General features: G+C 41.2%; 1 protein-coding gene across 1 annotated transcript in view; it reads left to right on the top strand.

The window, feature by feature from the left end:
* map4k5 (mitogen-activated protein kinase kinase kinase kinase 5) overlaps window positions 1–27,689 on the top strand; it is a 155,685-nt gene that overhangs the window by 10,938 nt on the left and 117,058 nt on the right. The window contains exon 2 of the mRNA XM_059649146.1: window positions 16,554–16,611. Within this exon, the coding sequence (XP_059505129.1) occupies window positions 16,554–16,611 (58 nt within the window). The remainder of the gene's footprint in view (window positions 1–16,553; window positions 16,612–27,689) is intronic.

The raw sequence follows: 27,689 nt of genomic DNA, 5'->3' as shown, positions 1-27,689 counted from the left end.
AAAGAGTCAGTCTAAATTTGGCATTCTCAACAGCTTCAACTTGAAGGCCCTGCTGTATTTCTCTCTGTCAGTCCGAAAACAATTCTTGCTGAGTTCCCCATTTTTTTAAACTTGCTTCTGTTTCTGTTCTGCTCCAACACTTTCCCTCTTATTATAGATGCTGTGTCCGAAATCACCTGTTCTTTTTTAATTATCGCTGCTTAATATACTAAGAAAGCGTGTGCGTGCTGAGATGCTGTTTTAGGAGGTCTAGAACCCGATTTATTCTGTAATAAAATGTTGCGGTGCCACGAAAATCGTACAACAGATTATTGATTATAGGAGATCGCAGCTGTTTTCTTTGCGGATTTGCTGACTTTTAACAGCCATTCAACAGTTGGTGCTGAAGCTGGATTGTAGCGTGGCTCCGCAGACACCGATGCTTTTGGGTATGATAATAACTCACTTGGTCCGGAAGGAGAACAGGGTAGTGTGTTAACAGAGCTCCAGATAAGCCTGCGGGCACACTGGCCAAGTTCTGGAAAGACAGCTCTGTCGTGAAGTCCTGAGTAATCTTAAGTATCGGGTGAGCTGTTTGAATTTGTGGTAGCTGCGAATCTCCCTCGATGCCGAATTTATAGCAAGAATGTGTCCTCGCTCCGCCCCCGACTGGAGCTCTCTTCCACCCGCTGTGTCCGGAAACCCCTCAAGCAGGACTTGGCTGAAACCAGGCAGATTTAAACTCTGATGAAATGAAACACTGGAAGCTGCTGTCGAGAACCTGAGTTTCAAAACTCACTTGTTCCAGTGCAAGAAACAATTTTAACGATCTCAATAAACGAGAATTTGCCTATGTCCCGCATGTTGAGATCATCATTTAGCAGAAATATTTATAACCGCATTCCCTATTTCGGGCACCTTAAATTGGATCGCAGCTCCAATGTTTGGGAATCGCCATGCTCATATTTGATAGTTCTGTCCTTGCAAATAATTCACAATTTATTTCCTCAATTGTTTTCAGCATATCGCGCAATTAGTGTCCTGTTTGAATAGATTTCTTAAAAATTCTCCTTTAATCACTTTTGCGATAGCTGAAATTTTTGCCACCATGTTACTGTCTCAGTGACTTTGGAAACAATATCCTTATTCACCGTCATCCTTCATGATTTTGAGTTAACGCTATCCTTACCGATGAGAGAGAGACCCTTGTTGCAAATCTCTATTTGTAATTCCGGTGCCTCATCCTAGACAACATTGTGGATGAAGTCCATTATACCTTTTGACAAACATTAGTATTTCTTATGGAATAAGGTATTGAGAACACTGCACTACTTCAAATGCAACCCAACTAAGGCCTTGTAAAAGTCTGACAAACTTATCATTTAATATTTATATGTACAAACACACAAACTTTTGGGGGCTTATCTATTTACTTTGTCCCTTTTTGTATAACCTGTGTATCTGCTTACCATAGCCCATCTGTTCCTTTTTACTGATTTTTAAAACCTTGTAATTGAAATTCTATTTGCAGTCCCTACTTACGTTTAAACAATATATTCGTTCTGCAGAAACTTGAACATCTGTTACTCTTCCTATCTTATTTTTATTCCCTTACGTTCCCTCAATAGAAATTGCAATTTACCATACTTCCCAATATATTGTGATAATCAAATTCGGCATTATCAAATATTATGGGGAAAAATGCAGGAAATTGGATATGAGGAACGTTGGATTAGGCGTGATCCAACTGAATGATGGAATAGGCTCAAGGGGCTTAATGGCCTACTCCTGTTCCTGTTGCTTATGGTCTAATGGTCATTGTTGCTTCCATTTCCTAAACCTATTATTTATGTAGATCATAAATAAACACATCCTAATATGGAGTGGTGCAGAATAAAGCACACCAAGTTTCCAAGAAAGAAAGAAAAGGTTTTTATTCTGATAGCTATCCATTTATATATTTCTATCCGTGCAGTCATGTTCTTTTTCATGCCACTTGACATTTCTTTTTATTATTCTATCTTCTGTAAAATCTACGCTGACTGCTACTGCTTGCAATTCTAATGCACCATTATAATAGCATAAAACAGAAAGTTGCTTCATAGGGTTATCGTGTCACAAAATTTTGATACAAAGGTGCTAACAAGTCGTGATAAATATATTTTAAGGAACGTCATCTTTAAAGGCAAATAAGAAGGGAATGGGTTCAAGAATCATCGTATTGTGGTACAGCAATTTAAAAATATAGATGATTGAATCCAAAAGTAATGCAGATATCTGAGGGAGGGTAGAGATAAATGTGAGGTTAGGTTCTTTGTCAGGAACATTAGAAGGACTGAATATTATTTAAATAGAGGAAGGCTACAGAATAGAGGGATTTGGGAGTCCACATCTATAAATCATTAAAAAGTTAGCATCCAGGTTTAGTGGATAATAGGGAAGACCAATAATGTTGACTTTTATTTCAAAGGGAATGGAGTATAAAAGGATGTAGGTTTTAGCAAAACTGTACATGGCCCTAGTCAGACCATAGCTGGAATGCTGTGCACTGTTTGGGCCCTACTTGAAGCAAAGATGTCGAAAGGCAGTCCAGAGAAAGTTCACTAGGCTGAACCCAAGTATGGAAGGACTGTTTAAGAGAAGCTGAGTAGAGTGTGCTTCTACTAACTGGAATTTAGAAGAATGAAAGGTGACCTTGCTGAAACATACAAGATTCTTAGTGAACTTGATAAGGTAGATACAGAGAGGTGATTTTCCCCTTGAATGAGAGTCTAGGATCAGAGGGTGTAATCTCAGAAGGGGCGTCACATTTAAGATAGATGAGGAATTTCTCAAGGGTAGTGAATCTGAATTCTTTACCACAGAGCACTTTTCAGGCTGGGTCATTAACTATAGTCAAGGTTGACCTAAACTGATTTTTTTTTAAATTAAGCTAATTAAGGATGAGAGAGAAGAGGCTGAAATGCAACTTTGAGGGAAATTGGCCGCCATTTTGTTGACTCTCCTCCACTATTCAATGGGCAAATGGCCTGATTCCGCTTCAATGTATTATGGTCTTACACCAATGAGCAAGGCCATGGAGAGATCTAAGTGAGAGAAGCAGAATTTTAAAAGAAAGGTGTTACTTAACAAGGAGCCAGTGTAGAAATGATAGGGTAAAATGAACTCGATATGTGTGCATTAGTACTGGGTTTTTTTTAAACTCCTGTTTGATTTGTAATTTCATCCCATTTTGCAAACACTGCAGCTCTAAAATAGGTGTGATGTTAATCATTGCCCAGATCAGCCCACCAGTGGCTTCCGGAAACTAATCAAGCCTAAGTTTACAGCTTTGTAAACTCTCCTAGTTTGCATAATCAGGGTAATTCTGTTGTAAACGCAATATTTATGGAGAAATTCATGTTCATATTGGATTGTATTTCCAAATTGTTTTTGTCTGGAGCAGTGGAGGCTGAGGGGAGACTTGATAGAAGTCCAAAATTGAGATGTACAGATGAGGTTGATGATCAGAATCCCCCCCCCCCCCCCCCGAGTTGAAATGCCTAAAACAAGGGGTACATGCATTTGTGGTGAGGGGGGGGGAGCTCAAAGGAGATGTGAGGGGCAAGTTTTTTGTTTTACAGAATTGGTAGTATTCCAGAGTGCATTGCCAGGGTTGGAGTGGAGGCAGATATGAGAGGGGTGTTTAAGGGACATTTGGATAAGCACGTGAATGTGCAAGAAATGGAGGGAATATAGACCAAGGGCATGCAGAGGGGATTAGTTTAGTTTGGCATCATGTTTGGCACAGCACAATGGGCTGATGGGCCAATTTTCTGTTTTGCACAGTTCTATGTAGTCTGATGTCACACTGTCATTTGGAAGAAACAGTTGAGTTCTGCACAAATTTCTGAAGGAAGCACGTGTTCTGCACAATTCTTGAGTCTTCAGTAATAATGCTTGACTAGTGATGCAATCTGCACTTATTATTTTCATGCAGTAAAGCACATAATTATTTATGATAAGTGTCTCTTATGGAAAGGCTCTGCAATAATCTGTCCTATACCATTGATAATTAGGTAGGTCCTACAAAAGTGAGCAAAGGTGGACTGTTAGGAATCTAACCACTGAGATTCCTGATACCACATGATCCCAAGCATGATAATCAGAATATGCAATGTTCTTTCCCTTTAGTAAGGGATCAAGAGTTGTCGATAGAAGAGTGAGAAGTAAAAGTTTGGCTGCAGTGAGTAGTGGCTCAGCAAAACGTACAGGTAAGCTCAGATAAAGTCCTTTTTAACTTTCCCGTTTAGCCTTAGAGCATTTGAGATGGTAGTTAGGGCAGTGGCATACTCCTCGGGGAGACTTCCATTGTTCCTGATGACGACACTTGTGGGAAGTGCGCTCATTTGCAGCTCCTGGGAGGCCAAGGTACGGAGTTGGAGCTGGATGCACTCAGGATTATCCAAGATGCTGAACGCATCATAGAGAATAGTTTTAGTGAGGTGATCACGCCTAACGTGTGCAGTGCAGGCACAGAGTAGCTGGGTGACCACGGTGAAAGGCAAAGGGAGTAGGTGGAGTGTGCAGGAATCCCCTATGGCCATTGCCCTTGAAAACAAGTATACCATTTTGGATACTGTTGGGAATGACTGCTCAGGGAAATCAGCAGTGGCCAGGTTGGTGACAGTACAACTGGCTCTGGGGCACAGTGGGAAAGGGTAAAAGTAAACAGGACCTTTTGTGGTAGGAGACTTGATAGTTAGGGGGACAGACAGAAGATTCTGTGGGTGCGCATGGAAATCCAGGTGTATTACTTCCTGGGTGCCAGAGTCCAGGGTGTCTTGGCTGAGCGGGGGTGGGGGAGGTGGAGGAGTTGGTGAGGAGAGAGCTGGCGAGCAGCCAGAGGTCATTGTGCACATTTGCACAGATGATATAGGGAGAAATTGGGATGAGGTCCTGCAGAATGATTATAGAGAGCTACAGACAAAAGTGAAAAAAACCACTACCTCAACAGCGGTAATCTCTGGATTACTTCCAGTGCCACATGCTAGCAAGGGTAAGAGTAGGAAGATATGGCAGATGAATGCGTGGCTAAAAAATTGGTGTGGGGGCAGGGATTCCGATTCCTGAATCATTGGGATCTTTTCTAGGGTAGGCGTAACCTGCTCAAGAGGGATGGGTCGCACCTGAACTGGAGAGGGAGGCCAATATTCTAGTGGGCAGATTTGCTAGCGCTGCGAGGAAAAGTTTAACCTAGATTAGCAGGGATTTGGGATCCTCAACAGCAAGAAGGCAAGTGTGAGGCTGGAAAGAGATACAGTAATCAGAAATGACAAATCAGGCTGGAACATGACAGGGAGTGAGGAATGCCTGCTGGGTCAAATTGCGTTTCCTTCAATGCAAGAGGGCTTTTGGGTAATGCTGATGAACTCGGGCTGTGGATAGGCACGCGGGACTGGGATATTATAGCCATTACAGAAACATGGCTAAGGGTGGGACAGACTCGCAGCTTACTTTGCTAGGGTACAGGTACTTTAGGTGGAACAGAGGTGGAGGAAAGAGGTGAGGGGGAGTTGCATTCTTGATTAAGAGGAGTATCACAGTGGAACTCTCAATGACTAGATACTAAGGCTTTGACCAGGGGGTAAAAAGGAGGCGGCATGGCTCAGCTACAGGCAGCTGGGATTAAGGGAGTTCCTGGAAGTACATTCCTGGATATAGTAGTTTATTGAAGAAGGAAATCAGGTGGGCGAAAAGGGGTCATGGGATAGCTTTGGCAGAGAAGATTAGGATGAATCCGAAGAGATTCTTTAAATATGTTAAGAAAAAGAATAACTAGCGAGAGAATAGGACCAAAATGGACAGATACATGTGGACCCCCAGGAGATGAGCGAGGTTCTCAATGAATATTTCTCTGTTTATTGGGGAGAAAGACATGAAGACTTGGGAACTTGTAAGTTAATGGTGATATCTTGACGACAGTCCACATCGCAGTTGAGTAAATGTTGGAAGAGAAGACTGAGTCAAGGTAGGAAGAGATGAGTTCTGTGGGGCATGAGCAGGCTGAAACAATGGGTCTTCCTGGACAGTCCTTTCTGTGGATTTTTGGCAGAAGGTAGAAACGAGCTGTGTGGAGTTGGGGGACTATTAGCTTGGAAGTGGACAGGTGGAGATCACTGGATGAAATGAGATCCATAACCATAATGGATACAATGGCCTGATGTGCCATGGGGTGAACATGGTCCAGGGGACAATAGGAGGAGGTATCTGAGAGCTGGCACTCAGCCTCTGCAAGGTTGAGTATGCCAGACAACAACAGCACCGTCCTTATCGGCAGGCTTGATGACAAAGTTAGGGTTAGATCTGAGTGCACAGAGTGCAGTCAGTTTGGAGGGAGATAGGCTGGATTTGGTGAGGGGGCAGTGAAATAGAGGTGACTGATGTAATGTCGAAAGTTCTCAATGAAAAGATCAAGTGCAGGTAAAAGGCCGGAGGAAGGGGCCCAGGTGGAGGGAGAGTGTTGGAGTTCGCAAAAATGACTGTCGAGCGGGCAGAGGACCCTTGCCCAAAGAAACAAGCACGGAGGTGAAGAGTACAGAAGAGCAGTTTGGCATCAAGTCGTGCCCGAAATTCGTTAAGGTAGGGACGCAGAGGGATAAAGCTAAGGTTTTCGCTGAGTACAGAGTGCTCAGCATCGGAGAGCGGAAAGTTAGGAGGTGGGGGGGTTTGGGGGAGGGGATAGAGTCAGAGGGAAGGGAAGGAGAGGTAGGTTCCAGAGAACCATGGGTATTTTTGAGTTGGTGCATCTTGTGGGCCTTGTTGCCTGAAAGGGAAAAGAAAAAGTTTCTTGTTAGCACAGTGAATGAGCTGGAGGATAAAGTGGAACTGCGGAGTGGTGCAGCCCTGAGCCAGTATGTTGTTATGCCGTTGGAGAGAAAGGTTGAGAGTATGCATGTGACACCACATGGCACTGAGTGTGGATCTCAGGATGCAGCAAGAGCAGCTGTCCATGGAACATTGAACATCATGGAGGTATCTGTGATCCTGGGAGGATTCAAAATATGAGGGATAAAACTTCAGTTGGAATCCACTTGGGCTGAATCTGAGCCAGAGGCAGTCACTGTGGAATGTGATATGGCTGTGGAAGCGAGTTTTAGCAAATACCTGGTCAAACACCAGAAGTGGCAGTGAAATTCAAGTTGGTGGGCCAGAAGAGAGATTGGAATGGAAATCCCGTCAGAGAGAGGAGCAGAACTTCTTCAAGGTGGGCATGCCTGGAAGAGATGTGGCAGTGAGTTAAATACTAAATAAAAACCAAAGGAACTGCGGATGCTGTAAATTTCAGGAACAAAAACAAAGTTGCTGGAAAAGCACAGCAGGTCTGGGAGCATCTGTGTAGGAGAAAACAGAGTGAACGTTTCGGGTCCGGTGACCCTTCCTTAGAATTGATGGTGGCTAGGAAAACGTCACCTCCTGCCTGTCTCTTCAAAATGGTTTTTTCTGTTGCTATTGACCCTTCAACTAAGAGGGAACATGTGCCTTCCACAGCTCTCATAATCTTATATACCTCTAGCCTTCTCTGCCCGAAAGAAAAGAACCCCAGCTTAACCAATTTCTCATTGTTGCTGAAATGTTCAATCGTGGGCACTACCGTAATGAATCCACTATACACCCCCTCAATTGCAATTACCTCCTTACAGTATGGTGACCAAGACTGCACTGAGTACTCCAGTTGTGACCCAGCCCAAAGTCCTGTACAGCTCCAAGGTAGACTTCCTGCTTTTAAAAATTTATACTTTGGCTGATTAAAGGCAAGCATGATGTAAGCCACCTTTGCTACTGTATTAATCTGTGCCACCATCAGGGATCTGTGGGCAAGCACACCAAGATCGCTTTGTTCTTCTGAGATTCCTAGTATCGTGCCCTGCAGTGAGTATTCCCTTACATTGTTCTTCCTTCCAGAGTTACCTCACACTTATCGGGGTTAAATTCTGTTTGACACTGATCTGGCCATCTGACCATGGTTAAAGTCCTATCAGAGAGAATAGGAACTGCAGGTGGTGGAGAACCCGAGATGACAAGGTGTAAAGCTGGATGAACACAGCAGGCCACGCTGCATTTTTGGGAGCAGGAAAGCTGACGTCAGCCATCTGACTAATCTGTTTATATCCTCCTGCAGCACCTTCTTCCTCAATGTCAACCTCCTAGCCAGTCTTTGTGTATCTGCAAAGATGAGAGTGACAGCCCTCAACATAAAGGCTGCATTAGACTGAGTATGGCATGAAGAAACTTTGGGAAAACTGGAATCATTGGGTTTGGGGGCAACCTGTCTGGTGGTTGGAATAATACCTGGCACGTAGGAAGATGGTTGTTGTCAGAGGACAGTTATCTCTGCTCTAGGACACCTCTGCAGGAGTTCCTCCGGATAGTGTCCTAGGTCTAACTGTCTTCAACTGATTCATCAGTGATTTCCCTGAATTATAAGGTTACCAACGGGGAAGTTTGCCAATGATTGAGCAGCGTTCAACACCAATTGCAACATCTCGGATACTGAAGCAGTCTATGTTCAAGTGTAACAAGATCTGGACAATATCCAGGCTTGGGCTGATGTGTAACATAAGTAACATTCATGCAACTCACATGCCAGATTATGACCAATAACAGACAATCTAATCACTGTCTGTTGACATTTAATGGTGTTACTATCACTGAACCAACACCCCCAACGTTGTTGGGGGAAGGGTATTGTTGACCGGAAAGTCAACTGGACTTGGCACATAAACACAGTGGCTACAAGAGCAGGAAAACTGAGTAAGTCACCACCTGACTCGTTGAAGCCTGTCCATCATCTACTCCCCATTTTCCTAGACGGGTGCATCTCCGAAACATGCACCATCTAGAACAAAGTGGCCTGCTTGATTGGCAGTGTATCCACAGGCATCCACTCCCTCCACCATGGACTCTCAGAAGCAGCAAAGGGTACTATCTACAAGATCTGCCACAGAAATTCACCAAAGATCCTTAGACAGTGCTTTCCAAAACTATGACCACTTCCATTTAGAAGAACAAGGGCAGCAGATCCAGTGGGAACACCACTACCTGCAAATTCCCCTCCAAGCCACTCGCCATTCTGACTTGGCAATATATTGCTGTTCATTCACTTGCTGGGTCAAAACCTAGGAATTCCCTACCCAAGGGTATTGTTGATCAACCTACAGTAGGTGGACTGCAGTAGTTCAAGAATGCAGCTCACCGCCATCTTCTCAGGCAACAAGGGATAGGCAATAAATACGGGCCAGCTAGTGATACTCATGTCCTATGCATTAATAGAAGAAACTAACATCCCTCCCACATTCTCATTTACATCATTTGTCTCTCAAGAGATCCAACACTAATCTCTGTGGTACACTGCTGCACACCAAGTTCCAGTCACACAAGCAGCCTTCCACGAGCACACTGTCTCCTGTCGTTAAACCAATTTCGGATTCTGCTTGCAAAGTTACCATGCAACCCATGAACTTTTGCCTCCTTTATTAGTTCTCCATCTGGGGCATTGTGACAGGCTTTGCTGAAATCGATACAAACTGCATCAACTGCCCTATCTCGTCCAAGTACTTGGTTACCTCCTCAGAATTCCACCAGATTTATTAGTCTTGAATCCTTCTGACCAAGCCATGCTGACTGTCCCTGATCAAACCGTGCTTCTCTAAATGGAGATTAATTTTCTCCTTCACTATTTTCTCCAATAGTTTCTTGACTACTGTTGTAAGATTCTCTGGTCTATAGTTTCCTTCTTTTAAAATAGAGCCATGTTAGCTGTCCTCCAGTCCAATGGCACCTCCCCAATGACCAGAAATGATTTAAAAATTTGGGTCAGCGTCCCTGTAATTTCCTCCTTTTCTCTTGCAGCAGCCTGATGAGGTCTACCTATTTTGTTTTCGTGAAACCAAGACTATTTTACTTTTCGCTAGAATATACTGGATTTTCACCTGTTTTAAATGTTGTCTTGCTGAACTCTTTGCAATTTCCCCTACTTTCAGTCTGGAAAATTCATTTTTATTTAATCTTGCAGACTTTTATTTTCTGGTTAGGCATGTTTGTATTGACCTTTTCTATTCTTGAACTGAATCCAGTTATAACTTAGCTATTGCTTAGCAGTTCTGCTTTCAAATCCCACCTTGTTCCGCTTCATCAATGGAAGCAAGATCAGATAGTAATTATTCCCTTTTTTTGGCTAGCAGCAGATTTTCCTGAGGGAAAACATCCTGAATCTGTACTACTTTTTTTCAACCCAGTGCTTAGTGGTTACATTGCTGGCTTAACATCTCCCAATGTTGTGAAACTAAACTTAATAATTCTTCTCATTTGTGCGGGGCAGGAAAAGCATAAAGAGGTCTGCTGGATTGTCATAACAAAATCAAACTGTTCCCTTGTGCCTTTCAACGAAGCAACTCCTGTTTCTACTTGGGCTAGTTTGCACAAAACTAGTCCCATAATGTAATTAAAAGTCAGCGGGTCTGGCAGCATCTGTGGAGAGAGGAACGTGTTTAATGTTTAGAGTCCAAGGACTTTTCTTAATGTAGTTGAATTTCAAATCTTTCTGCAACTCTCGATGGCAAATAAGTATCAGCACACTTCACATTCCAAGAGCAAAGAAAAGTACTTTTTGGGATAATTAACGTTTTGCTTTATTGGCACTACACTTTGTTCTAAATTGCTTACAATTGCCATCTTTTCATTGTTTGGCAGCATATATTGTCCTTCCACTGATTTATGTTTGTTTCTTTTTGTTTTTCAGCTCTGTGTAAATTGATTTCAGTTTGAACCTAGGTGCTTTTAAAATATTTATGCTCTGGGGCTGCTGCTTTTTTTTTATTGTACGGTTTTTGTTTTTTTTTCCTCTCTATCCTCCTGAGAATTCAAGTACTGGTGTTTTAATTGTGTTCTTATTTAGTATTGCTATGATTAAATTGTAAATCATCAAATGACTATATCATTTCCTAATTTTGTGTGATTTTTAAATGCCTTTGATTTTGGTTTTTCATTTGTATTTACCTCAAGCTATTAAAAAGGGAAACATAAATAATATCTTGTCCTGTTTAAAACTTTCCACTTGTAGCTCTACAGCTGAGTTACTCACCAGTTCAACCCTTTAGACATGGTCATTATGAATTCGCTGAACCATTTTACATTTTCATCCAAAAAGGATGGTAGATAATGTTCTCTCCAACCTGTGTTTTATGCCTTGTTGTGAAGTTGCCACTTCTCATTGAAGTGTTACATGGCTGATTTTTGTTCTCCTTTTTATTCTGTTTTGAATTTTTCAAAGTGAATTATATGAGGTTTTAATTCCTTCTCGATGTGCCTTGCTGATTTCACCATCCACTAGCAAGATGTATTCAAATCCATCAAGACTAGTGTTAACATTTTGGGGTTAGAAACTTTCAATTTTTTTAAGGTTAAAAGTTTATTTTGTTTGAATTAGATTGCCAAAGAAATTTTAGCTGCAGCATCTTTCAGACATCTACTGATTTATCACTGATTCCATTATAGTTGAGGATTACTAGGTTTCCATTATATTAGTTTACTGTTCTTGGGTAAGAGCCCGTCCACTCTGATTAGTGTAATTAGTTCCCAGCTATATTGAGAAGTTTCATGTTGTGCAATTTCAGTGTTGCTGAAGAAAGGACATATTATGTTGAAGTTTTTCACCTTGTACTTGTTAGCGCAATTCCCAATGTCAATTCAATGGGAAGTAAACATCCTCTCTTCTTGATACAAGGGGTAAACAACATTTACACTGTATGAGAGGAAAGTGCCGATTAATTGGGAGGGGTGTTGCCAATGGAGAATTCAACAATTAAAGATAGTAGACCGTTAACTGCTAGGCTTTGTTTAAATTTTAAACTAGGTGAGTTCGCTCCAGTTTGGGCATTACCCTGAGAAATGAACCAGTAAATGGTTGTCATTTATTTTGTTCAATCCAAACAGGTGCTGTGTAAATTCATGTTCTTTTGTCTGCAAACAACAGGAGCATGTATTAATGTATGAAGCTTGCCATTCGCATTGCACAGCAAACCTGACTGGCAGTCCAAAATTGGCTATTAACATAGTTCTTGACACTCTTGAATTGATGTTAGACGTAGTATAAGTGTTGTTTATTTCCTTTTATTCTTGGAAATCTTGGGAATATTCTTAAAGCTTTGCCAAAATGTCTTTTCTGACAGCGTTACTTTTTTTTAAAAGAAAAGGGATATGCTTAATGTTTGCAAAGGCTATGCTTGAATTTGGCTGAAAATTTAGTGGATCGCGTATTTTCTGGTGTTGCATGAGATCCATACTACTCTTGATTTTAGTTTAATAAATTTTACTTCCCTATATTGAACAGCCGTGTGTCATACAACACAGCTTAAGGATAAGGATGCATAGCATCGAGGTAATTAACCTGGTTTATGTGCTGAAGTCTGTTTTGGGATTGTAGCCGTCGTCCACTGAAGGAAAGGTGAAGTTGCTACCGTTTGAGCCAGTTTTTAAATGTATTATTCAATCTAGACTTTCTCTTTGAATTTTATAATTGTATTTCATGTTGGGAAGCAACAAGTAGTCATGATTTGATTCTCTTGAAGGCATTATCCTGAAATCTGATGAAAGTAACACTGATAGACATTTGTACTTAAGCGTACCTGAAATAATTCGCAAAAGGTTGTGGGGCATTTGATTGTCATCCTGTGGAAGGTGATTTTTTTGCATAGAAGATCTCTATTTGAAGTTCATCCTGAGTACCACTGTTACACCTGGCTGTGTCAAGGGTTACAGGCAGAAGGTGAGAGAATGGGTTTGAGAAACGTATCTGCCATAATCGGATATTGGGCTGAATAGCCTAACTGTTTGTATATCTTATGGTATCTGGTCTACTCATCTTCCCTCACCAGGGAAGTTCAACAGGGAGCTGCTTTTGGGTCTCCCTGAAACCAACTTTCAGTTCAGAGATGTCTGTAACCAAGTGCTGCAGGCAGGCACATTCCAAGATACTAATTGAGGTGAAAAAGCTTGGGGTGGTTGTTACGGAGGCACAATGGGGAAATGGCTCTGATTGAGGCCATTTTGGCATAGAACACCAAGGGGATGGGAATGTTGTGTAGGGTTCCTTGAACTTCTTGTCTGACGATATATATGATGAATATCAAGACTGTGTTGAAATTGTTGATCAGAGTGGAACACTGAGAAGTGTTAAACTCTGTCACACTTTACAAACCACTTAAGTTGAAAGTTACACCAGGTACTTGATAAAATTTGTTAATGTTTTTGGAAAAGGAAGTTTTTCGATCCTATAGCACTTTGTCAGCAAAGTGTAGGGAATTATCTCCAGTGTTGTGGCTAATACTTATCCCTTAATCAACACCTCAAAGTGGCTGTTTTTGAGCTTGCAATGTAGAAACAGGATTCAGTATCGTGAGTTTTGAGAAGACTTGTAGCCCAGGTTGAGGTCCTGGATGTGAGTTTGCTCGCTGAGCTGCAAGGTTAGTTTTCAGACGTTTCGTCACCATTCTAGGTAACCTCATCAGTGAGCCTCCGATGAAGCGCTAGGGTTATGTCCTGCTTTCTATTTATCTGTTTAGGTTTCCTTGGGTTGGTGATGTCATTTCCTGTGTTGGTGGTGTCATTTCCTGTTCTTTTTCTCAGAGGATGGCTCCAAATCAATCTACCAATGTGTTTGTTGATGGAGTTCTGGTTGGAATGCCATGCTTCTAGGAATTCTTGTGCGTGTCTCTGTTTGGCTTGTCCTAGGATGGACGTGTTGTCCCAATCAAAGTGGTGTCCTTCCTCATCTATATGTAAGGATATGAGTGATAGTGGGCCATGTCGTTTTGTGGCTAGTTGATGTTCATGTATCCTGGTGGCTGGCTTTCTGCCTGTTTGTCCAATGCAGTGTTTGTCACGGTTCTTGCAAGGTATTTTGTAGATGCCATTCATTTTGCTTGTTGTCTGCATAGGGTCTTTTAAGTTCATTAGCTGCTGTTTTAGTGCGTTGGTGGGTTTGTGGGCTACCCTGATGCCAAGAGGTCCGAGTAGTCTGGCGGTCATTTCGGAAATGTTTTTGATGTAGGGGAGAGTGGTTATGGTTTCTGGGCCCGTTTTGTCTGTTTGTTTGGGTTTGTTGCTGAGAAAATCAGCGGACTGTGTTCATAGGGTCCCCATTCTTTTTGAATACTCTGTATAGGTGATTTTCTTCTGCTCTTCGTAGTTCCTCTGTGCTGCAGTGTGTGGTGGCTCATTGGAATAATGTTCTAATGCAGCTTCATTTGTGGGTGTTGGGATGGTTGCTTCTGTAGTTCAGTACTTGGTCCGGATGTGTTGTTTATCTAAAGACGCTGGTTTGAAGTTCCCCATTGACTGTTCGCTCTACTGTGACATCTAGGAATGGCAGTTTGTTGTTTTCCTCCTCTCCAACACACAACGCTTCTACGGACTACCAAAAATTCACAAACCAGGAGCCCCCTCAGACCCATAGTGTCGCTACCTGGAACACCAGCCTACAGATTAGCCAAGGAACTACACCAAAGTCCAAAACACCTAGTAGAAGACTCCTGCCACTCCATTCGCTCCACCCAAGAATTCCTGAACACCAAAGACACCAAGATAAAACAGGATGAAATAACGGTCTCCTTTGACGTAACAGCCCTGTTCACATCCATCAACATCAACATCAACCTGCCCAAAAAAACACTGACTACACTATTAGAAGAACCGAAGACACATACACCCGACACCACCAACCTCATCAGCAAGGACAACATCATCAAGCTAGTGGACCTATGCCTCACCACCCACTTCACTTTCAATAACAAAACCTACAGACAAACCAACGGTACACCCACGGGATCTCCGATATCAGGGTTCTTAGCAGAGGCGGTAATACAGAGACTGGAACAAACAGCTCTGCCAATCATCCAACCCAAACTTTGGGCCCGCTACATGGATGACACCTTTGTCATCACTAAACAAAACAAATTAGAGGAAACCCTCAAGACCATCAATAATACCCTTTACTGGCATAACATTCACAAAAGAGGAGGAAAACAACAACAAACTGCCAGTCCTAGATGTCACAGTAGAGTGAACAGCCAATGGGGAACTTCAAATCAGCGTCTACAGGAAACCAACACATACAGACCAAATACTGAACTACAGGAGCAACCATCCCAACACCCACAAACGAAGCTGCACTAGAACATTATTCCAACGAGCAACCACACACTGCAGCACAGAGGAACTACGAAGAGCAGAAGAAAATCACCTATACAGCGTATTCAAAAAGAATGGGTACCCTATGAGCACAGTCCACTGATTTTCTCAGCAACAAACCCAAACAAACAGACAAAACGGGCCCAGAAATCATAACCACTCTCCCCTACATCAGAGACATTTCCGAAATGACTGCCAGACTACTTGGACCTCTTGGCATCAGGGTAGCCCACAAACCCACCAACACACTAAAACAGCAGCTAATGAACTTAAAAGACCCTACGCAGACAACAAGCAAAATGAACGTCATCTACAAAATACCTTGCAAGAACTGTGACAAACACTACATTGGACAAACAGGCAGAAAGCTAGCCACCAGGATACATGAACATCAACTAGCCACAAAACGACATGGCCCACTATCACTCATATCCTTACATATAGATGAGGAAGGACACCACTTTGATTGGGACAACACATCTGTCCTAGGACAAGCCAAACAGAGACCCGCACGAGAATTCCTAGAAGCATGGCATTCCAACTGGAACTCCATCAACAAACACATTGATTTGGAGCCAATCTACCATCCTCTGAGAAAAAGAACAGGAAATGACACCACCAACCCAAGGAAACCTAAACAGATAAATAGAAAGCAGGACATAACCCTAGCGCTTCATCGGAGGCTCACTGATGATGTTACCTAGAATGGTGACGAAACGTCTGAAAACTAACCTTGCAGCTCAGTGAGCAAACCTACATCCAGGATTCAGTATTTTCCTACATTGCATCAGTAGCTGAACGTCAAAAATATTTCTTAGGCATCTTTAACTTCTGCTGCAGCCAAATAAAAGACGACGTAGAAATATGAATCTGTCTTTTTGTTTACTTTTCTGATTTCTGTTTTCCAACCCATTACAAGCCCACGTCACAAGGTCACGCCAATTCAGTGCACCTTTGCTTTTTGAGGACCCTCACTAAATACGATGTTGAATGTCAAATGCTAGTCTAACCGACCACACACCTTGTTATTGCTGTTCGTCAAATCACAATATATAATCTCTTGCATCTGCTTAAGCAGGCAGCTTGCAATTGATTAAAAGTTTTTGTGTGGAATGTTGGCATCTCTCAGTGGAACCTTCATTTTGGTATTTATGCAGAGCCAAAAGGTTTCGAAGCTTTATTGTAATTGTGTGTCTATACATTTAGTTTCTAGGTTGGCCATCTAAAAGCAAAACCAGTTTGAATGTAGAATGTTATTACTGCATTGCATGGAATATTCTGATCTTAAACTCATGAAGAATACTATTTGGCTCGGCTTTACTTGAAAGTATTTTTTTTCATTACAGGCAAGAAATCTACAGACTGGAGAGTTGGCTGCAGTTAAAATTATCAAATTGGAACCAGGTAAGTTTTAAATTTAGCAAAGTATGCCTTGAATCTGAAGCAGATATCATAAAACATTTATCCTTTTATAGGAAAATGATACAATTGGATTTCTGTATTTACATTGGAATGAACTTTTCTCACCATGGTTTACTAAAACTGCTTTAGAACTCACTCATTTAGGAAATTTATTAACTCAAGGAAATTCATATGGGAAAATGAAATTTTGTTTTACTAAATTTTGATATGGAGTTATCTCAAGCTAATCCTTAAATAAAATTTGTTTTAAAGCAATTTTATGGCATGCTGATACAGCTGATTTAAATACCCCTGGTCATCCTAACTGCTGAAGATTTTGTTCAAATTGTTATTTCATTTCATTACCACTGCCAAGTTGTCTGAAGTTTGTTTTGTGAACAGTCTTGCTAACATTGAGAGATGGGGTAAATTGACTTTCTTTTGGATTGTGGTCAGTTGTTTTGTTTAGAACTTTTTGGATCTTTAGTGTTGTGAATTATGCCTGCTGCTTGACAGGACAGAAACAGAGTGGTAGTTTACCCATATAATTTTTTAAAGACAGTAAGAAGTTTGAGGGTTGTGCAGGAAAAGTGGAGCTGAGGATGTCAGATCAGCCATGATGTAATATCTGGTGTAATTGAATCTCTGCTGGAAGTACTAAGTACGTGTCTCAACTCTGCACACGTTCCGCTTGATTATCAGGTCTATACAGCTAAGTTAGCAGTTTACAACTTCTTTCAATAATATAAACAACTGACCACCTTTTGTCATCAACTAAAGGTCTTACTTATAACCACTGCAGTTGTATTTTCAGGAGGTTCCATTGGCAAAATGTTATTGGCTTAGCTCTCTCTTGAGGCCGTAGGTTGCTTGTTATGGATCTAATGATAAACAAAAAAAATTATCTATTGAAAACTTTATTTACATTTTGATTGCTATCAGCTACACTTTTTATGACAATGATGCCAAACTGTTGTCCCTCTTAGCCCTAATTCATTTACTGCGTCAACATCCATACTTGTGTAAAATTTGTCAACCCTGGACACTTAGTCCAAACAATTTTTTTTTGGGACACCTGTTAGACACCCTAGTGGCCTGATTTGAGTGGCTAAAACTAAAGGTGAAACTATTGGTGTGCGACGTTATTAGAGTAAATTGGACAAAAAAAACCTGACTATATATGTGCTTGTGGAAAGTGGATAGATACTGGTCAAATGAGTGCCACTACTATGTCGAGGAGCATAGCTTTGAAATACTTAGTTGTTTACTATTGAGTCACTTTGTCACTAAATGTGCGAGAAAGGTCTGGGCTTGTCTGTTGAAGAATCGACTTCCTAATACCAAATAAACATTAATTGCACTAAACCTCTGTCTGTAAATTCTGAATTTTTTTAATAAAACTTTTAATTTGAAGATTTATTAAAAATGGGGTTTTTTTGTCTTATCATTCAATTGTATCTTTTTTCTCTTTCTTTGAATGTCATTTTGCATTTTATTAACATTTTCTGTTTCAGACTTTGCAAGTCTCAGTAAAGTTTCATCAGTCTGATTAGGGGGAGGCGTGTTTTGTTTTTCTCTATTTTCATTGGCCCCTGAAGCTTTTCAGAGGGTGTCAAGCCATTTCATGTTTCTAATTGCCACAAGTTGCAGGGCAAATTTTTCCACTTAGTCAGGCTTAATTTTATGAGTGGGCTCTTATACCCGCCTTTTCATTAAATCCACTTGAAAGTGTAGTGAAATTTCACACTAGGAAAATATTTGCTATCATGGAGAAGTTGGTTCATGTGCCACTGACTTGCAAAATCAAGATACTATCTTAAAATGTACCACTTGCTGTGATTTTTATTCTATCCAGCCTTGTAGACTTTTCAATGTAGTGAGATCAATGAATGATCTACCAAAATGTGATTGATCAGTACAGGTGAAAATTTTAAATTTAAAAAAAGATTGTGGATACTAGAATTGGAAAGAAAGACAAAGTGCTGGAGAAATTCAGCAGGTCTGTCAACATCTGAGGGAAAGAAACTTTGAGATGCTTCGAGCCCAGTATGACTCTCCAGAACTGAAGAGAGCTGGAAAATTATGATTTTTATGCAACTGACAAACTTGCATAGAGCAAAAGACAAAAGCAGTAATAATGATGGTGAAGGAGTAATAGACAAATGAAATGGATGAATTAGTTATGAAAATGGATCAATTCTGCTGAGAGCAAAGCCAACAAGACACAAACCAGACAATGCTGGGGGAGCGCAGGGGATACAAGAATGATTAAGCATAGAGAAGTTGTGGAGCCCAATCCTGAGTCCTAGTAGTTGTAAATTGTCTAAACAGAAAATGGCATGCCCTTCTTGTTTGTGTTAAGTTTTTTGTTGCAACACTACAGTCCAAGGAAGAAAACAATGGTATGACAGCAAGGTGGTTTATTGTAATAGCAAACATCTGGAAAGTTGGTCGGTCCTGTGGACAGATTGGTGGTATTTTGCAAAATAATCACCAAAAAAACCATTAGCGAAGGGGAATTGACTTCAATAGTGCAAGGTTGGAGGTGGATTGAAGTCACTGGTTGGCAGGAAATTTTGTAGCTGAACAAAGCTGCCTTTAAAGAAAAGGTAGTTTGGGTATTGTCAAGTTATATTCCCTGTATGGGGAAAGAAAGGGCAAATGAATCCAGAACTCCCTGGATAAACAAGAAGGTGGAAATTAAAACGAGAGACCACGTGCTGATATATTAGTTAGAAGATATATTTGAGAACCATGCTGAATATCGAAGGTTCAGAGGCAGTGTTCAAAAGTAAATCAATTAAGACAAACAAAAAATTCTGAAGAGATCAGCAGCAAACATAAATTAATAAGTCTTGTGTAGGCTTGTAAATAGTAAAAGGCTGATAAAAGGGGAATTAGGCCAAGTGGAGACCAAAAGTAGGATTTTCACATGTAAACAGGATGTCTGGGTGAATTATTAAGTGAATACTTTGTATCTATGGTGAAGATGGATACAGATGTTACCTAGGCCACAGTGACAGAAGGAAGCATTTGAATTTGAGGCACTAGGATCAAATGAAATACATCCAAGGATACTGAAGAAAGTGAAAGTGAAAATTGAAGCTATATTGGCCATAATTTTTGAGCCCGCCTTAGACTTCTGTGATGATGCCATAGATCTGGACAAGTGAAAATATCAACTTCGAAAGAAAGCATGTAAGGATAAGCCTAATAATTATAGATCAATCATCTTAACTTCACTACTGAAAAAATATCCAGTAGAAACAACTCTGGTTGAAATTAATAGTAACACGGACAAAGGTGAGTCAATTAAAGTGAGCAAACATGGATTTCTGAAGGGATAATCATGTTTAACTGGCTGAAGATTTGTGAAGAGGTAATAGCGAGTGTTGGTGTGATGTACGTGATTTCCAAAAGATGTCCGCAGTGTTACACAACAGACTTATTAGGAAAAAATAGATCTTGTGAATTTCAAGGGCTAGTGGCAACATGGGTATAAAATTATCCCGAGTTCTCAGAAACAAAGTAACTGTTTATGGATATTTCGTTGGCTCTTATGGTACAACAGTAGTGGCCCCACTTTTGAGCCAGAAAAGCCTGTATTCAAGCTCCACCTGCTCCAGAGGTGTGTCACAATATCTCTGAATAGAAATATCTATCTATTCCTTGGGCTGGGAGAAGGTTCTGTCATAGATTTCCTAAAGGTCAGTACCGAACCTTGCTTTTCCTGATTAAAAAATGTAGATCACATTTCATGTAGAAAGGACATTTCATTCAAGCTTGAAAGTATTCTGATGCGTAGAATTTCAAATTAATATTTGATAAGTTTGTGAAGTGGACAGATGAAATGGCAGATGAGAACCGAAAGAACTGCTGACGTTGTAAATCAGGAACAAAAACTTGCTGGAAAAGCTCAGCAGGTCTGGCAGCATCTAAGAGTGAGAAAAGTTTTTAACATTTCAAGTACAGTGGTTAGTTTTACCATTTTATATGCCTATAATAAGATTTATGGCAATTGTTTAGCCACTGAGTGGCATTATTGTGCTGATAACGAAAAGAAGATAACTGCTTCAGTGACTGAGTAGATTATATGCTTAAACTGAAAATAACAATTATGTTGGAAAAGCTCAGCAGATCTGGCAGCATCTGTGAAGAAAATAATCAGTGTTAACATTTTGGATCTGATGACTCTTCCTCTGAACTTGATGGCAGTTGAGGGTCACCGGACCTGAAATGTTAACTCTTTTTTTTTCTTTCACTGCTGCCAGACCTACTGAGCTCTTCGAGCAACTTTGTTTTTGTTAGTAGAATGGCAGCTCAGGCTCAATTGTAGAGAAGTTGAGGTAAATACATATGGTACAAGGAACAGAGAGACAACAGAAAATGAAGAGTATTACTCTCTACAAGGTTCACTGAAGCGGAGAGAACTGGGTGTATGTGGACATGAGAGGGAAGAAGATGAAATAGGAGGGTAAGTTAGCTAGTAGTATAAAAGAAGATTGCTAGAATATTTAAAAATGTATGAAAAGTGAGAGAGAGGTAGGAGTCCAAGTTTTGATGGAGATAGTTGAGTTTGTAAGAGGCATTGGTGATCTTTCAGGAATCGCTGGAGTCAGGGAATGTCACAAATGACTGGAAAATAGCAAATATAACATCTGTTTATGAAGGGAGGGAGGCAGAAGACAGGAAACTAAAGATCACTTAGCCTGATTCCTTTTATTAAGGATGAGATTGTAGAGTATTCAAAACTGCATAGTACAATAGGGCTGATTCAGCACCATATCATCAAGGGGAGGTCATGTGTGTCAAATATGTTAGAATTTTTTGAGGAAGTTGTAAGCAAGTTAGACAAAGGAGAGCCAGTGGATGTGATCTATTTGGATTTCCAGAAGGCCTTTGACAAGGTGCTCCGCAGGAAGCTACAAGACAAGATTAGAGACCATGGTGTTAGGAGCAAGATAGTGGCATGGATAGAGGATTGACTGATTGACAGAGGCAGAGAGTAGGGATAAAGGGTTTCTTCAGGACTTGAGCTGTGACTGTTGGAGTTCTGCAACAGTTAGTATTGGGACCATAACTATTCATTTCGAGAGAGACAATAGAGGAGCAGAAATATACTGCTTAGGATGGATGGACAGCATTTGGAATATTGTGAGCAGCTTTGGGCCCTGTATCTAAGAAAGAATTTGCTAGTGTTGGAAGGGGTCAGGAGGAGGCTTACAATAATGATCAAGGGGATGTAGTGCTTGTCATGTGAAGAGTGGTTGAGACTCGATGGGATTTAGGAGAATGATGATGGGGTTTGGTGGGGCGGTGGGATCTGATTTGAAACTTGTAAAAACACTGGGAGGCCTGAATAGAGTGGACGTGGAGAAGATATTTCCACGGGTAGGCGAAACTATGTCCTGACGTTGCAGCTTCCGAGTAAAGCGTTGACTCTTTTTAGAATTGAGATGAGGAGGAATTTCTTTGGCCAGAGAGTGGTGAAATGTGGAACTCTTTGGGGCAGAAAACTGTGGAGGCAAGTCATTGTATGTGTTTAAGATTGATCTCTTTGCTAATCAAGAACCTAAGGTGACCGGGAAGGTGGGAGAATGGGGTTGAGAAACACATCAGCCATGATTGAATGGTGGAACAGATTAGATGGACCAAATGGCTGAACTCTGCTCTTTGAACTTTATGATCTTTAAGTCATTAAATGTAGCAGGCCAACAAGAGACCAATTTATAAAGCCTTGGATACTCTGCTGCATTTGTTGTCCAAAGTGTGAACTTATGCTGAACTTGATAAGGACAGTAAGTAGACCTAAGCTGGAGTATTGTGTGGAGATATGTGTATCCCTCATCAGGAAAGAACATAGAATATTGCAGCACAGGAACAGGACCTTCAGCCCACAACGAGAAACTGATCATGGTTTGGAAAACTTGGGATTATTTTCTTCAGGGAGGAGAAAGCTAAGAGGAAATTTTTGTTTCTGGGATGTTGACGCTGTTGGCTAGGTTGGCATTTATTACCCATCCGTAAATACTTAGAGGGCTGTGAAGAGTCAACCACATTGCTGTGTGTCTAGAGTCCCATATAGGCTAGAGTGGGTGCGGATGGTATATTTCCTACTCTACAGAGGATGCAAGTGTTCCGTAGGGATGAGATTTTAGAACAATCAACAGTGGTTGTAATTAGGCTAGGCTTCTCTTCCAGACTTTTGTTGAATTCAGTTTTCACCATCTACCAAATACTCAGGTATATTGGCCTGGGGTTTTGGATTACTAGCCCAGTGACATTATCAGTATGCCACTGCCTCCTGTGCGATAATTTGGCAGATGTTTTCAAAACCCTGCTTGTTCTGGACAGAATGAATAGGTGAAACTGTCCCCAATCATAAAAGGATTATAAACAAGAATGCATCGAAATGTGCTAAAGAAGCAATGTGACGTGAAAACAAACCTTTTTCATGCAGTAGTTTGCGACTGGAATGCAATGTCTGGATGTGTGATGGAGTGAGGTTCAATTGAAGCATCGACGAGACCCTGTGTTTGTTTTTTTTTATTTGTTTGTTGTTATTATTCAACTAATATACAAAAGGCACTATGGCACCGAGCTTTCTTCAGAACTGTTCAAGTGAAGAGTTAGTAGAGTCAAACCATTAACTCTTTCATCCCATGTGCCTGTAGACTCAGCTGAGTTTCTCCAGCAATTTCCATTTTTGTTTCAGTTCTCCAGCATCCACAATTCTTTGCATCAGTATGTTGCAGTGCAAGTAGGTTATGTTTTGCACATTCCTTGCCTCTTTTTTTCATCCATTATACAGGTTCAAATGCAATTATCATAAAGATTTTTTTGGCAGGGTGCAGCATGTCTGCTGGGAGGAAATGCTGCTCAGGTCTGAATTCTTCAGTAAGGAAATGTAAACCTCTGAAAAATGTTGCTAAGAGACCAGATGTGACCACATCTGCATGGTTCCTTGATTTCTGAAATATGAGCTTTTTTCTGGTGATCTAGAATTGGTGGTGACTTTACTCTAGTGTTACTTTGGCTACTTCGCTTTTGTTGTTTCCTTAATTTTATAAATGTGGGATTTGTTCTGTAAGTACTTCTCTATATAAGAAGTTTCAATGTTTGCAATCATTTTGAATTTCAATTGCATGGATATCTAAAATTAATATAAATTCAAATTTTATTTTAATTTGTTAGTTTTGGCTTGATCTAACATTAAACATTTTGAGGTCATTTACAGCTGTAGTGTCTTCACAGGATGGTAAGAGCAATTTTGTAAATTCTAGACAATAAAACTGCATATTATTTATTCTTGACTAACATTTACAGCGTAATTCAAGCATTTACAATTAGTCGAAGCAATGACTGGATTGTAACTGGTAATATTGAACTCCTGATTTGAATTGTGCTAAGAAAGTGTCTCATGACAAACTTGAAGAACATACAGCAAACATTAGTAGGTCATTGTCAATGTCTGATCAGAATGTTTTGTTTTCTAGCAGAAGACAGTGGTAAGAACTCCTAAAGAAAACATTTGTTTTACTGTTTAGTTTCTTTTAATTTTGTTCACATTTTAAAACAGGACTACATCCTGGTATGTGAGAACAGCACAAATTAAATGGTAGCAACTAATTGCCTCCACCCTCACTCCCCCAAAGAGAGTTCAGGACATGTAAAGATACCTGGGTCTGATGGTTTAAATTTGCTGACTGAGCTTTAACTATCCAACTTTGATTTTTGTCAGTCTACAGTTACTGAATATTGTTTTGTTCTTTGAACTTTTCTGTCAGTACTTCTGCTATTGAAACATTTGTCAATTCCTCCTGATACCTCAATCAGTTTTGAATTGCACACTTGTCTTCTGCTACGTCTGTAAAGCAATTATTCTTTTCTGGTGCTAAGCCATTTACACACTATTGCTTTCACCTTAAAGAATAATCATACATAAACATTCTCAATTCATTTCAAAGTAATTGTAGGGGGACCTGCTTTTAGGTCACTGACTTTTTTCCCACAATGATGAGCATAGTAATTTGAATTTAACTATTAAAATTTTGCCTTTGTAGCACACTTGAATTTTTCTTATTTGAGAAAAGATGCAGCACATGGCTGCTCTTTCTGTTGTGGTAAAGGGAAGGTGGTGCATTGCTTGAGAAGAGAGACACTAGCACTGGAGGGGGTGCGACGAGATTCACTTGTTTGATTTCAGAGTTGAGGGGGTTGGATTATGATGAGATACTGAGCTGGGATTATACTCTTTGGGAATTCAGAAGAACGAGGGGAGATCTTATGGAAACATATAAGATTATGAAGGGAATAGATAAAGTGGAGGCAGGGAGGTTGTTTCCATTAGCAGGTGAAACTAGGACTAGAGGACATCACCTCAAAATAGAGGGAAGCACGTAGGACTGAGGTCAGGAGGATCTTCTTCACCCAAAGGGTTGTGAATCTGTGGAATTCCCTGCCCAGTGAAGCAGTTGAAGCTACTTCACTGCATGTTTTTAAGGCAAGGCTAGATAAATTTTTGAACAGTAAAGGAATTAAGAGTTATAGTGAGTGGGTGAGTAAATGGAGCTGAGTCTCAAAAACATCAGCCATGATCTTATTAAATGGTGGGGCAGGCTCGAAGGGTCAGATGGCCTACTCCTGCTCCTAGTTCTTATGTTCTATTGAATGTTTTGCCGTTCAGCAAGAAGATGTAATGTGGCTTACATTGCTCTCTGTAGCTGTCATCTAGCACTAGATTGTTGATATTTCCTTGATCTTTTTTCTTTGAAATTTGGAAGTAGTTAATTTTTCATGATAAGGTTTAAATTTCAACTTTGCTTTTACTATGCAAAATGTGCAAGTTGGAAAATAAAGCCAAACCAGTGTTATGATCTTTTTAAAGATTAATTACAATTACAAAGAAATTTAAATTCCAGTTAATAGCAAAAAGGATGAAAGGTCAAGATTTTACATGTTCAATGTCACAAAGCTATCACAAAAGCTGAAAGCCATGTTGCCTGATCATTTTTCTAAGTAATATTTATGCTATCCTTTTAAAGTAGACATTCAATTCTCCTAACATCAATTCAAAATGATTCTTAACTTCTAGGCATTTACATTTGATCTTTTCCTATCCCAAACTGGAACCTTTAACAGCAGAACTGATTATCTCAATGAGTTTCATGGTGATTTCTCCTTCTGGCTAAAATTGAGAAAATCGACCTGCCTCATTTTAACTCCTTTTATAAATTTTGGGTCTTTCTATTCTGAGCCTGGGCTTCTAGACCCATTCCAGTGTCATAGACCATAACCTCTTGCCACTCTGTTCCAGACCCTATCAAACTAATTTTGTCTCATTTGTTTCAGGATTGTCTTAGGCTTTTAAGTGCAGATGGGTTCCTAGCTCTCTGGCACTGTGAATCGCTCAGGACTTGTACGCAGTCAGAAACTCTGTGCTTTTCTTCAGACCCTGTCATTGAAGGAACTAGACAGTTTAAAGCACCTAAACATTCTGAACATTTTTTTAAACAAAACTTTGAGGCTATTAGCTTACCGACTAATACCCCACAGCCTACTTTTGTAGTGTCCAAGTGTGACTTCTCAGTAAAACAAATTAAGCTCCCTTTAATGTCTCAACCTCTCCAACCCTCTCATCCACTCCAACCTCCCCTGCAGAATGTGCAGCCCTCCGCTCCAATCCCAACCTCACCATAAAACCCTCAGCCTAGGGAGGCGCAGTTGTAGTATGGCACACTGACCTCTACATTGCTGAGGCCAGACGCCAACTCTCCGACACCGTTTCCTACCACTCCCCTGGATCATGACCCCCACCCCCAAGCTCCAAACCATCATCTCCCAAACCATCCACATCCTCATCACCTCAGGTGACCTCCCATCCACAACCTCCAGCCTCCAACCTCACTGTTCCCCAAATCCGCACCGCCCGCTTCTATCTCCTTCCCAAAATCCACAAACCTGGCTGTCCTGGTTGACCCATTGCCTCTGCCTACTCCTGCCCCACCAAACTCATCTCCACCTATCTGGACTCCATTTTCTCCCCCTTTGGTCGAGCAACTCCCTACCTACATCCGTGACACCACCCACGCCCTCCACCTCATCCGGAACGTCCAATTCCCTGGCCCACAACACCTCACTTCCACCATGGACATCCAGTCCCTATACACCTGCATTCCCCATGCAGATGGCCTCAAGGCCCTCCGCTTCTTCCTGTCCTGCAGCCCCGACCAAGTCCCCCTCACCGACACTCTCACCCACCTAGCCGAACTCATCCTCACCCTCAACAACTTCTCTTTCAATTCCTGCCACTTTCTACAGACAGAAGGGGTGGCCATGAGTACCCGCATGGGCTCAAGCTATGCTTGCCCCTTTGTAGGTTATGTAAAACAATCCCTCTTCTGTACCTACACCGGCCCTAAACCCCACCACTTCATCTATTATGTTGATGACTCTATCGGTGCCACTTTGTGCTCCCAAGAGGAGCTCGAACAGTTCATCCACTTCACTAACACCTTACACCCCAACCTTAAGTTCACCTGGACCATCTCCAACACATCCCTCACCTTCCTGGACCACTCTGTCTCCATTTCAGACAACTACCTACACACCGATATCCATTTCAGACCCACCGACTCCCACAGCTACCTAGAATACACCTCCTCCTGCCCACTCCTTCGCCTCCGCCGCACCTGCTCCCAGGATGAGGCATTCCAGTCCCGTACATCTCAGATGTCCTCTTTCTTCAAGGACCGCAACTACCACCTAACCCCCCCCCCACCCCCACCACCACCAAACCACAGTAGTCGAGATCATCCTAAACCGTGTTTCCTGCACCTCATCCCTCACACCCCGTCCCTGCAATAACTACCAAAAGAGAATCCCCCTTATCCTCACTTGCCACCCCACCAACCTCTGGATCCAACACGTCATCCTCCAACACTTCCGCCATCTGCAATCCAACCCCACCACCAAAGACATTTTTCCATCCCCACCCTAGTCTGCTTTCTGGAGGGACCACTCTCTCCGTGACTCCCTTGTCAGCTCCACACTTGCCTCCAACCCCACCACATCTGGCACTT

The sequence above is a fragment of the Stegostoma tigrinum genome, chromosome 10 (genome assembly GCF_030684315.1).
Source record: "Stegostoma tigrinum isolate sSteTig4 chromosome 10, sSteTig4.hap1, whole genome shotgun sequence".
Classification (NCBI taxonomy): domain Eukaryota; kingdom Metazoa; phylum Chordata; class Chondrichthyes; order Orectolobiformes; family Stegostomatidae; genus Stegostoma; species Stegostoma tigrinum.
This window is presented reverse-complemented; position numbering and strand designations above follow the sequence as displayed.